Below are 12,797 nucleotides of genomic sequence, written 5' to 3'. Positions count from 1 at the left end.
TCATTGCATTTAAAAAAAAAAAAAAAAAAGCTGATATTTTGGGGGTGCCTGCGTGGCTCAGTGGGTTAAGTGACCTACTCCGGCTCAGGTCACGATCTCGCGGTTTGTGAGTTCGAGCCCCGCGTTGGGCTCTGTGCTGACAGCTCAGAGCCTGGAGCCTGCTTTAGATTCTGTGTCTCCCTCTCTGTCTCTTTCTGCCCCTCCCTGCTGGCACCCTGTTTCTCTCTGTCTCTCAAAAACAAATAGATGTGAAAAACAAAAACCAAAGAACCTTTAAAAACAATAAAAAGCTAGTATTTTTGGTCATATGGTAAATGTCTGTCATGACATTTGGATTGTCTACGCGATAGCATTTTGCACAATCGTCACGTGAAAGCCCTTCCCTGAATATTGTTTGTCCATCTGTCCTACCATTTGGAGGACTATCCCTTGCAGATGTCACATTGAATGACAAGATCTGATAATAAAACTGTACGGAAAATTCGAAGGCATTATACTCCCAAACTGGTCCTGGCTCCTTGTGCGGCTAGGTCACCGGTGCCTTCACTTGTCAGAATAAATCCTAGTTAATTGCCCACAACTGACTTTGGTGAAGGAGAATTAGATAAGATCTGTGCAGCTTTTAATCTTATAAAAAGGCTCTCCCTAATCAAATTCATATATTCAAATGCAAAATGAATGACGCTATTAATTTTTTATCACGCATTTTTATTAACAGACTTTGCGACTGCAGATGTTAATGAATTGCTTATTAATAAGTAGATATGTATTTAATTTTGCCACGTTTTTCATGTTTTCTTCCAGAACTTCTTCCAATGCACCATTTGCAATCTTAAATGGGGCCTTTTCCCAGCAGCCTATTTTTATCACTAGCCAAAGTCATAAGATGCATTTCTCCAAGTGTTCATGGCAAAGCAGTTATCTGTATTTAATTAATTTTAGTCATTTTGAAAACATTCGTGAAAGTTATTAAACAGATAGAGAAGGAGGAAAAGAATGTGCGCTTCTGTCCAATCTGTGAAAAGAAACAAAGGATGTTAGCAGCCGGTGCACAGCCTCTCAGAAGGGTGTCCGTGTTGCATCATGTTTTATACATAATGTTTTACTGCAAGATGACAGTTGCTATACAAGGCTCTGAAATCCCAAATGTAATTAGGATCTTGTAATGAGCGGCATTATGTAGGGAAATGCTTCTGACCCGTTGTGAATGAGAACAAAATGTATAAAATTGAAAAACTCAATTAAGTTTCATTACGAACTAATTATCTTCCAAGTTCCATTGTTGTTTTAATACTTCAAGCTGAATTAGAGAAGGTGAACGGTGGAATACCCTCGAAGACGATTGAAAACGAATTTGGAGACGAGGGAAGTTTCTGTCGGGATGGTTGCATGGGTGTCTCATAAAGAGGTGAAGAAAACCCGGTCGACAGTCCCGACACGGTGGGGTATCGGGGCAGAGAGGTCTGGCACAAGACCGACACTAGCCACGCAATAGCTTTGTACTCTGAGGCACCCGCCCCCTTACTCCAGCCCCCAAAAGAAAATGGTCGGTGTTGCTTTCTTGGCATTTTTAATCAACTCCTCGGTTATTGCCCCTGCAATAATAATAACACAGAGGTAAGCCTAAACAGGACTAGTGAGTGTTCACGAAAGCAGATTGTCCCAGTGCAAAGCCATCCAGTCAAATTTTACTACGCCGTAAACATTTTGTTCTTTTGATAGTCAAGGAGAAAAATTAGTGACCTCTTGAAAATAATCAGGATGGTCGGGGTCCCTTTCCTGTTCGGTAAAGCGTTCTGAAACATTAAATCTTTGTTGGGTTAAGACTCAGGATTATAGGCCAAGTTGCTGTCTGCTTTAGCATGTTGTTGAAAGCGTTCCCCCACCACATGAGGCCCAGCTTTTCGGTTGTACAGTGATGTAAAGTTTATTGAAACATTTTTACATTCGCTTTCTTTGACCACAATACTCATTTTACTGTAACGTGGGCAATTAAACGGGACCAGTGTAAACGCAGTGACATTGATAGGATTCTCATTTGATTCTCCCGAATGCTGTTATTGTTTTTGTTCGTGCTTGACTGCTGTTGACAAAGGTCTAGGCATATGAGTAGATTATCCTAGGCAATAGAAAAGCTCGTTGCTTGCTATTGTAAGATTATTATTAAATGTCTAAAGTGAATTAGACAGGCTTGGGGCCCAGAGCTCAGCGTTCAAAATGGCCCTTCTTTGGTTGGATCGAAATCTCTCATTTGGCCATGCCGCTATCCAGAAGCATTGAGTTTCTTGCAGCTACATTCAAGGAAAAAGTAAGGTGAGAAAGTATCAAAAAAGATACGTAGTAAGGAGAGTCCCATGTTGCTGAACCACTTATGCGTGTTTTCCTGGGTCTAAGAGTCAGGGGGAAATTGGGGGGAGGAGTAGGGTGGATGGTTGTTAGTTGCCATGTCTCCGACACCCACTCAACCCGTTCTGTGAGTTTCCCGTTGTTCCCTTGTTTTTCGCTGGCTTTATCGAGTCTGGCAGTCCTCCTGGCGAAATGTTCGCACGTGGGGATGAAAAGAGGTGACAGAAAACTCACAGGGTCATGTATATATCTATGACTCACTGAAGTGTGTCTAAAGATACTATGCACCTAAGGTACAAATCATATGAGGTGAATTTTCACACTTGACAAAATACTTTCAGGGTTCCTTCCAACTGTGAGACTACCAGGAACACTTGAGCTCCAGAGTTGGAGAAAGCATTTAGTAGGATTCAAAGACAGATGTCACGGGGCTGTGAATACCTTGGAATGCTATGCAAATATTTGTGGGTTGGTATGGAAATGCACATGTGACTTTCTTTCTTTAGAAATGTTTTATTAGATTCTCAAAGAGGTGAGACCAAAGAAAGATTAAGGGACTGCTTCTCGGGATTATGGTAAGGTATAAGTTGCCTCAAGATCAAAAGAACGAACCCTTTGACTTGCAAATCCACTGAAAGGGAAAGAGTGGGGGGAGTTGGGAGCCCCTCAGGAAGTGGAGGGGCCCAGCCCTCTACCAAGAAATGGTGAAGGAAATTCACCAGAGCCAGGAAACTTCATGACAGCCAGTCGCGGGGGGGGGGGGGGGGGGGGGGGGCTGGGAAAATGTTCTCTTAGAGTGGATGGAGATTGATGGGTGGAGAGAGGAGAGTTGGGCCCAATACCAAAGAGATGTTTTCAGCATCAGTCAGCTGCAAAACAAAACGGGCTTCCTCTTCCCTCCATGTTCTTCCAAGCATCATAAATCTTCAGCCTGCCCCCCCAACCCACATCCTGCAGAATGCAGCCGGACGGAACTCTACTCTGAAACCAGCCATGCCAGGGAATGCAGCTGGTCAAAACTCCGCGTTCCTGCTCTTCTAAGAGCCGCACTGGGCCCTCAGCTGCCTGCTTCGGGGTTCTCGTAGGGAACCCTCGTAGGCTCCTGACTTGGTTAATCACGGCCACACCAAGTCTGCAACGCAAACAGCCCCGGTGATCATTTTCCTAGCTCCCCTGTCAGCAGCTGGGCCAGGCCCTGCTGGCCTCCCTCCGGCACCGGCTGCCTGGAGAGCTGTGACCTAGATCTCTCCTCCTGCTGCGATGAGCAGGCTATCTGGGGAATGTTCTCCCCGTGGCAAAGGCAGAGGCACAAGGGCTCAACACAAAGTCTCAAGGCCCTGTAATGCCTGCCCTTGCAGCCAATCACACGGCCAAATCGAAGGTCGTGTCGTAGGGCGATATATCCCATCTGGGGAGCGAGCCACTGCGAAGTCACTTAGGCCTGCATCCGGGGCAGGGTGAGGAATTAGAGGCAAAAATGCCATTTACTACGTGTACATTAGCACGGTCAGCTTCTCATCCGTGATTCAGGTCTCTTCTCACTTTCCTGAGTCTCACGATTGACGAGGTGCAAATTTTAAGGGTTACCGTAACGAGAGTGTGGGGTGAGGGTGCAGAGAGCGGACCCAGCGGGAACCCGCCGCTTTCTTTACATCACCACGGCCCCTAACAACACGTCGCACACACACACGTTCACAAGACACCAGACAGAAGTGCCTTTGCTGCTCTTTACGCTGAACGGAATTTGTGTTATAATAATTTTTTTTATTTTTATTTTTTTTAATTGAGCCGTCAGCCCAGAGCCCGACGCGGGGCTCGAACCCACGGACCGCGAGATCGTGACCTGAGCTGAAGTCGGACGCTTAACCGACTGAGCCACCCAGGCGCCCCTATGTTATAATAATTTTTAATACTTTTTTAAGGTCTATTTATTTTGAGAGAGACAGACACAGCATGAGTGGGGAAAGGGCAGAGTGAGCGAGCAAGAGAGAGAGAGAGAGAGAGAGAGAGAGAGAGAGACAGAATTCCAAGCAGGCTCCATGCCACCAGCACAGAGCCCAATGAGGGGCTCGAACCCACGAAGCCGTGAGATCATGACCTGAGCCGAAACCGAGAGTCAGACGCTCAACCGCCTGAGCCACCCAGGCGCCCCGCAAGATAATAGTTGTAATTGGTTTTTCCATTTAGAGCACATAATAGGAATATATAATAACAAATAGAGGTTGATCACCTACCGTAGGCAGGAGACTGAGCACTGGAACATACTAGGGGTCTCTCTCAGAAGTGGCCAAGCACCCCACTTGTGGTTCACGTAACCCCCGATTACACAGACTCGGAGTCGCGCAGACGTCGCCCCACGCTTGCGCCAAAGCACCGCACCGTGTTCTGCTTGGTTTTGCAGGTCTGTGTAACTCTGCCGACAGCTGGATGATCGTGCCCAACATCAAGCAGAACCACTACACCGTTCACGGTCTGCAGAGCGGCACCAAGTACATCTTCATCGTCAAGGCCATCAACCAGGCGGGCAGCCGCAGCAGCGAGCCTGGGAAGTTGAAGACAAACAGTAAGTGTCGCCTCCCTCCTGCTCTCCTCTCAGCTGCCTCGGTCCCCCCTTTCTGTTCCTTTTCTCTGCCTCGGGCATCGCCGACGGCCTCAAGAAGCAAGTCAAGAGCTAACGGGTTCCAAAACTGACTCGACCCTTAAGGGCTGTGAGTCCATCCACCTCTCTGCTCTTCAGACTACTCATTTTTTTTTTTAAAAAAACTTTCGTTTTAATGTTTATTTGTGTTTGACAGAGACAGAGACAGAGCGCAAGTGGGGGTCGGGCGGAGAGAGGGGGAGACACGGAATCCGAAGCGGGCTCCAGGCTCTGAGCTGTCCGCACAGAGCCCGACGCGGGGCTCGAACCCACGAACTGTGAGCTCATGACCTGAGCCGAAGCCGGACGCTCAACCGACTGAGCCTCCCAGGCGCCCCTGTAGTATTGCTTTCCATAGCAGAAGAGCACAGGAACAGCTCTTTCTTTAGGAATTCTTTATTTTACTCCAGATATCTGTCTAGCTAGGTCTGTGATTCTTAGAAGCGATTCTGCCCACCCCAGGGATATTGAACAATGTCCGGAGACATTTTGGGTTGTTACAACTGAGGCGGATGCCACTGGTATCTAGTCGTTAGAGGCCGGGGCTGATGCGAAACATCCCACACCACACAGGACACAACAAAGAGAAATCTGGCCGATACATGTGTCTGGTAACACCGTCGTCTCCCTCTCTGTCTCTGCCCACATGTGTTTTGTTTTATCCTCTCTTCTCTCTTGACTATTTTTGATCTAGAAATATGTTCCGTAACATGGAGTTTCTTTGCCCGGGACCTCCCGAGAGAAAGCAAATTGGAGCGTGTCGGTACGGCACCGTGTTATAAGGTTCTCAGCTGGTCAACGGAATAGTTAACTGCTTTTCAAGAGGAACCCTCACTTAACCCAAGGCCTTGATTTCAGTGGTCAAATACGTCTATTTTCCTCCACACATAGGTGTTTAAGACACATGCTCTTAAACACTGGGCTCCTTTCTCCTCTCAGTGTTTCTGCTGGTAAAGGAGGAGATGTTTTTAGAGATTAATTAGGGGGAAAAAATGAGTAAATACATACACCGAGGTTAATTCTGTATCTTGGAGACATCCTGCTTGTGCTCCATCAGATTTAAATATTAAATGTTAAAGATAATGGATTCATTTCATGTAGACTATAGATAATGTCATCTTCTATTTCTAGACATGCAGTCATTGAACAGATGTTATCAAGTTATACGCGAGGAGTTGGCAGACTTTTTCTACAATGTGCCAAATAGTAAATATCTGGGGCTGCGCAGGTCAGATGGTCTCCGTCACCATCCGCTCATATCCAGCTCTGCCGTCGTAGTGCAAAAGCAGCCACAGATTACACATAAATGAATGGGCATGGCTATGTTTCAATAAAACTTTATTGACAGACACAGGCAGTGTGCTGGATTTGGCCTGCGGGCTGTGCTTTGCCAAACTCCTATGTGTGCAAATATTAGAGTGAATTGAATTCTTTAGTAAAGTAAGTGATTAACTTGTTCCTTGCACTGATGTGTCCTCATGAAAGCAGAAGCCTCTGACTTGGACAGAGCAGGCGAGGGTTTGTGTGAGAAACACAGCTGAGGCACAGGTGGAATTTGCTCACTGAGGGGGCAGGGGTTGGGCCTGACCTCAGCTGGCGTGATCCCGCTCCGTGCATGTGTAGGTGAGGGTGTGAGCTGAGACGAGACAGGACACGTCTCACCATTATGAAGCCAATCTTTCTTTTTTTTTTTTTAATGTTTATTTATTTTTTAGAGGGAGGGGGAGGGGCAGAGACAGAGGGAGACACAGAATCTGAAGCAGGCTCCAGGTTCCGAGCTGTCGGCACAGAGCCCGATGCGGGGCTCGAGCTTGTGAACCGCGGGATCGTGACCTGAGCTGAAGTCGGACGCTTAACCCACTGAGCCACCCAGGCGCCCCGTGAGGCCAGTCTCTCTGGTGGCTATAACATCCTGATATTTCTCACTGGAAGAAGGGCAACCAGAACACGGCCCTCATTTTCTGTGATGGCGGCCTTTTTGACATTAGCGAGAATTTTTGCATACATTCCGTCTTCCACCTTTAAAAGTTGAAATATTTGAAGCAAAACGATCTTCTTGCTCTTCTTGCCTTAGTTCATACTTTATCCCTAATAGTTGCTGATGTCATCACTCCTGAGGGCATATTTATTTCACAGGACGAGCCGAAATGTAAATGACACAGGTAATCCAATAGGTGTCACAGCCTCTGAGAATGTCCGTGCCCTGATCAACACTTGAAGATCTTCTCAGCTCTCCCTTTAACCTTTTCTGTGATGTGGACGGAAATCTAAATCGGGTCAGCAGACTATAGCCCAGACTACAGCCAAATTTGGCTGTCTGTTTTTATAAATAAAGTTTTATTGGCACACGACCCACGCCCGTCCTTTTACCTCTTGTCTCTGGCTGCTTTCGTGCCGCAATAGCATTGTTAAGCGGCCACAGGAGAGACCACATGGCCAGCCGAGCTAAAAATACCTATCCGGCCTCTTACCAGAAAGATGTGCTGGCCCTGATCTAAAAGGATTTTAGGGGTGTCGGCGTCGTGTTTGTATCCGAGTGGCGACTGGAAATCCTCTGGCCTCCCCGCACGTGACGTAACACGCCTTCCCCCAGGCTCTCGGTGTCAGTTTCTCAGCGGCATCATGTATCGCCACAGCCAACTTCCCAGACTTTTCCACTGGCTGTCTCCCAGCGGGCCTACCAACCGCACCAGTGGCTGTGGAGTTTGGGCATCATGGTATTTTTGCGTCCTCTCGTAACTCGTTTCCCACCTTTAGAAGCTTGTACCCTATGTAGTGTTGGATGGCAGGCGGTCCTCCAAAGCAGTGTTAAATCCAAAGGAGTAACAACGGCTATGACAAGATGTTCAGGTGGGACTGCCAAGATTTTCTAATGGTTCAGTCTCCAAAACACAAATGTGAATAATGAAATAGAGAGGTAGGGAGGGCCTTATTTAATATATATTTTTTATTTCATATTTATTTGATTATGTATACACACACACACACACAACTCAGGAGTAGAAAACCCAGGTGTTATGATCACATTTTTTTCCCTGACCTTGTTGTGGGCTGAAAAATACACATTTTTTTCTTGTTAAAGTTTATTTATTTACTTTTGAGAGAGAGAGCACAAGCAGGGGAGAGACAGAGGGAGGAGACACAGAATCTGAAGCAGGCTCCAGAGCCCGACGCGGGGCTCGATCTCACAAACTGAGATCATGACCTGAGCCGAAGTCGGATGCTTACCCAACTGAGCCACCCAGGCGCCCCCGAAATACACATCTCTGTAGCCACTCTGAGCTCACGGGAACAATGGTTCATTTTCAACAATTTCAGAATAACGTAAAGCCTATAGAATATTCGATCTGCCAAAATCTGCAATCTTGATTTCTTTGGTTTCTTGTCTGAAGTCTGCTGAGCATGAGCCACATTTTAAGCTGGACTGAGTATGGGAACGGTTGAAAATGAAGTCTTCACTTTCTCCTTCCTTTTGGGACACTGTTTGGCCAGTATGTACCTGTGCTGCTTGGGTCCATCTGGGACCCCTGAAGATAGCTGTGGTTGAGCCCTGCCCATGGTACTGTTGAGTCCTTAGGTGTAACAGCTCTGGATCCGTGTCTCGGAACTGACGGACAGGGAGTCCACGAAGGCAGGGACGTGTTCATCTCCACTATATTACTGTGCTTTTTAAATCTGATTCTGAAAGGGGTGCCTGGGTGGCTCAGTCGGTTGAGCGTCTGACTTAGGCTCAGGTCACGATCTCGCGGTCCGTGAGTTCGAGCCCCGCATCGGGCTCTGTGCTGATGGCTCAGAGCCTGGAGCCTGTTTCAGATTCTGTGTCTCCCTCTCTCTCTCTCTCTCTGACCCTCCCCCGTTCATGCTCTGTCTCTCGCTGTCTCAAAAATAAATAAACGTTTAAAAAAAATAAATCTGATTCTGAGAAGACATTCTTGGCCGTGTCAAAATAAACAGTCCTTTTCTTCTTCCTCTTTGTGTTTCGCAAACTCGTTCCCAGGCCAACCATTTAAACTGGACCCCAAATCTGCACATCGGAAGCTGAAGGTGTCCCACGATAACTTGACAGTAGAACGTGATGAGTCATCATCCAAAAAGAGTCACACGCCTGAACGCTTCACCAGCCAAGGGAGCTATGGTGTCGCCGGAAACGTGTTCATTGATAGCGGTCGGCATTACTGGGAGGTGGTCATAAGTGGAAGCACATGGTAGGCAATTCTATCTATCGTCCCCCCGTTATACAAAAGGCACGTCTTAGGCTGTGCTGTGTCGGAGCATTCATCCATACCAGAGCCCATCTTGAAGAATAATAGGCAGAAAAGCCTTTTTAGTCCGTTGTTGCTATGGTAATGCTGCATAACCAGCGCCCCGAAACTCAGTGGCTTCAAAATGATCGTTTGTTATCGCTCACCAACCACCCACATCCATGGGTTAGCTGTCAAGACCAATCTCAGCCGGGCTTTGCTTTAAGCTGCAGGTTGGATCTAGGTCCATTCTTTGTGTCTATTCATCCTCTTTGGACGCGAGGGGCACCCGGGCCATGTCTTTCTCAAGGAGCCTCTGCTTCCGTCACCGTCTGCTGACCTCTGATTGGCCAAAGCCCAAAGCCAGTGGTCTAGGGAAGTATATTCCTCCCATGGAGGTGAGAGGAGGGGGTGAGTATCCGCAAAGCAGTCATCTGATCTACCATTCAGCCAGGAAGAACATTTTTTTTTTAATTTACTCCGAGAATTGCAGCTAAGGTGATCGAGTCCCGTCCCATGCGAGTCAGCCGACTAGAGCCCGGGGGCCCCGTGCCTGTTTTTGTAAATAAAGTGTAATGGGAACACATCCGTGCCCATTCTTTTCCACATTGTCTGTGGCTGCCTTTGAGCCACACAGCAGAGTCGAGCAGTTGAGATGGAACCCTGTGGTCCACAAAGCCGAAAATACGAACTCGGAGGCCCTTTTCCGGAAACGTTAGCTGATTCCTGCTCTAAAACACTACTCTTTGACCTTTAAAGAAAACTAATTGCCGTTGCCCTGTATGTTTGGTGATTCTGGACTGGGCCGATTACTGTAAATAGCCAGGAGCCGAGAGGGTGAAGCAGTGATCACAGGCTGGAAATCCCTTCGAAAGGTCCGTTAGATCCAGTCAGGGTGCGGTGTCCACGCTGGAATTGGTTAACCTTGCCTGGTTCGTCTCACAAAGCTGACCTTGTCTGTTCCACAGCCACAGACTGCCCCCCACCCCTTACTCTGGCTGGCCGTCTCACAAACACCTGTTCGCTACTGCCCAAAAAGGCAGCTGTTTTATTTTTATTTGGCATATGTGCCAGGCGCTGGTCTGAGCATTCTACGGATGTTAACTCATCCGTTCATCCTAACAGCCCCACAAAGGCAGGTGCTGCTATTCCTACTTTACCGATGAGCTGGCTGAGGCACGTGCCCATTGGCTCAAGGTCACAAAGCTCAGAGGTGGTAGGGTTAGGAAGTCTGCGGGGTACAAGCGCTTAGCCAAGGGTTCACGAGCTTTTCTGTAAAGGGCTAAAGAGCCAGTGTTGCTGGTTTGGCAGGCCAGATGATTTTTATCCCAACAACTCAACTCTCCTGTTGTAGCGGGAAAACAGCCACGGACCATATGTCCACGAATGGGTGTGGCAGGGCACAAATAAAACTTCATTTCTAAAAACAAGCAGAGAGCCAGATTTGGCCCATGGGTTGTAGGTTGCTGATCTCTTTCTGCTCTTAACCACCGTGCTTGTGTTTTTGAAACATTATAATCACGCTAGGGCTTACAGTGGTATGCTTGACGAGTGAGAGCTTCACCCTTGCTTAAAAAGACACACCTCAAATGGGCATAACCTGCAATGATGAGTATTGTAACGGTGCTATTTTTGAGATAAGGATGCTAAGACACATTGTGTCCGAAGTCCCTTGCAGTGTTGGTACAAGTCGACAGAAATCTAAAAAGTGAAATCATAAGCTTGGGTGTCTCCTTTCTCCCCAAAATGGTACCTATATTGGCCAAGCAAATAGGTTTTCTTCCGTTGTGATCCCCACGATTCTCTTTGCCCAGAACATTTTCCTGTTCCAACATCCTGCCGGAGGATAGAGGACAAATCCTTCCCCCGCAACCTCCCTATTCGGCTCTGGGCCAGATTGGCATTTATAGCTGCAGTGGGGCAAGATAAAAGCCCAAAGGAAAATACGATGAATTTTTGCAGGTGCAAAGGAGCAAACATTTCTAGTTAATTAACGTGCTGTATTAACCTGGGACAGAATCCAGTGTCTAAATAATTACAACCCCATTAATAATTATTTATGATAAATGATACCCGATCATTATGATCTCATTCCCATTGACGAATGGTGCGGGAAATTCCACCAGACCTCTTCAGTTATATAAACACAGATCGGTATTACCTTGAAAACACCCTCCAGATGTCAAAACCAACTCATGAGGGGGGGGAAATTCTAAAATTAATTGCCGCACTTTGGATCGTTACAAACTGGATTGTGTCAATTTCAGAAAAAATTCTCATGTAGAAAGTAGTTTAACATTTCCTGGGAGGTGTTAGAGAGGAAGGGGTGACCCGTATGATCAAATGCTTGTGACGCCTTGATTTGCACCAGCTAACGACACATATATTTTCTCGTGAAATACAGTCCTGACTTTCAATTAACATGTATGTTATGATCCCTGCAATGAGGCATGTTAACATCGCTCTGAGAAACGTAATTTTTATACTTTCTGAATTCTCCAAGTCTCACTGCGTAACTTAATGGAACATTACCTTCTGCCTGCACCTTTCAAGCTCGATGGAAATACGTACATAGTTTTACAGATTAATGATCATATAATGATATTTTCCTTTGCTTAATGGACTATACACAGAGTTATTTTCTCACTCCCTAATGCTGTTAATGTGCACTTGGTGTTTTATGAAATGGTCTTAACTAAACATGGGTTCGTACATGGATTACTGGGCCAGAAGTCGAGGGGGAAGGGGCGAGATTCTGAATTCTGCTCCTAATTTTAACCTCCGTGTTTTCCCATTTGCTAAATGAAGTCCATCATACCTGCCGCGGCTACTTCACGGCGGGTTCAGTTAAGGCTCAGCTGGGAAATAAACGGCAGAGTTCTTTAATAAAACATGAAGGTGGTGACCGGCGACAAGAAGGAAGCAATACAGACATGGCTATTTTGTGATGCAAACGCAGGTTCCGGGTTATCTGAAAAACGGAAACGGCGTCTGCTGGGGCATAGAGAAGGTCTCTGGGGAAAATACTCAAAAACAAAACAAAAACCTTTCCAGCGTGCCTCAGGTAGGTAGGGTTCAGCAGAAAAACAAAAGTCCGTCGAGGAGCCCCACGGAGGAGGGGAGCCAGCGGCTTACCAGAACCCCCCTGGTAAGTTCTGGAGTTTGCCAGAAGCCCCCGCAAACCTCACCTCTGCTGTCTGTTGTCTGGAAAAGGGCATTTCCCCACCTCTTAGAACTTCCAGATCTTCTGCAAAGCCATCACGGTGGCAGGACGCGACCCAGACTCCCACTTGAAAAGGGATTCTGGGAGATACAGTGCCCGGATTCACCCTGAGATGCAGAACAGGATTGGCAAGAAGGAAGAGAGGAGGCCAAGGTGATGGCTGACAGGCTGGTACACTGGCCTTTACTGATTTTCAATTCCATCCTCTTTTTTAATTCAGTGATAGCATGTTACACTCATTTCTTTTTTTTTTTTTTTTTAATTTTTTTTTTTTTCAATGTTTATTTATTTTTGGGACAGAGAGAGACAGAGCATGAACGGGGAGGGGTCAGAGAGAGAGGGAGACACA

General features: G+C 46.8%; 1 protein-coding gene across 3 annotated transcripts in view; it reads left to right on the top strand.

Annotated features, from left to right (window-relative positions):
• The window catches only part of MID1 (midline 1), a 151,984-nt gene that overhangs the window by 133,432 nt on the left and 5,755 nt on the right, over positions 1-12,797 (top strand). For all 3 annotated transcript variants that reach the window (XM_030305833.2, XM_030305837.1, XM_030305834.1), the window contains exons 8-9: positions 4,748-4,909; positions 8,982-9,189. In XM_030305833.2, the coding sequence (XP_030161693.1) occupies positions 4,748-4,909; positions 8,982-9,189 (370 nt within the window). The remainder of the gene's footprint in view (positions 1-4,747; positions 4,910-8,981; positions 9,190-12,797) is intronic.

The sequence above is a fragment of the Lynx canadensis genome, chromosome X (genome assembly GCF_007474595.2).
Source record: "Lynx canadensis isolate LIC74 chromosome X, mLynCan4.pri.v2, whole genome shotgun sequence".
Taxonomy (NCBI): domain Eukaryota; kingdom Metazoa; phylum Chordata; class Mammalia; order Carnivora; family Felidae; genus Lynx; species Lynx canadensis.
The sequence above is the reverse complement of the archived record's forward strand: the minus strand, read 5'-3'. Positions and strand labels throughout refer to the sequence as shown.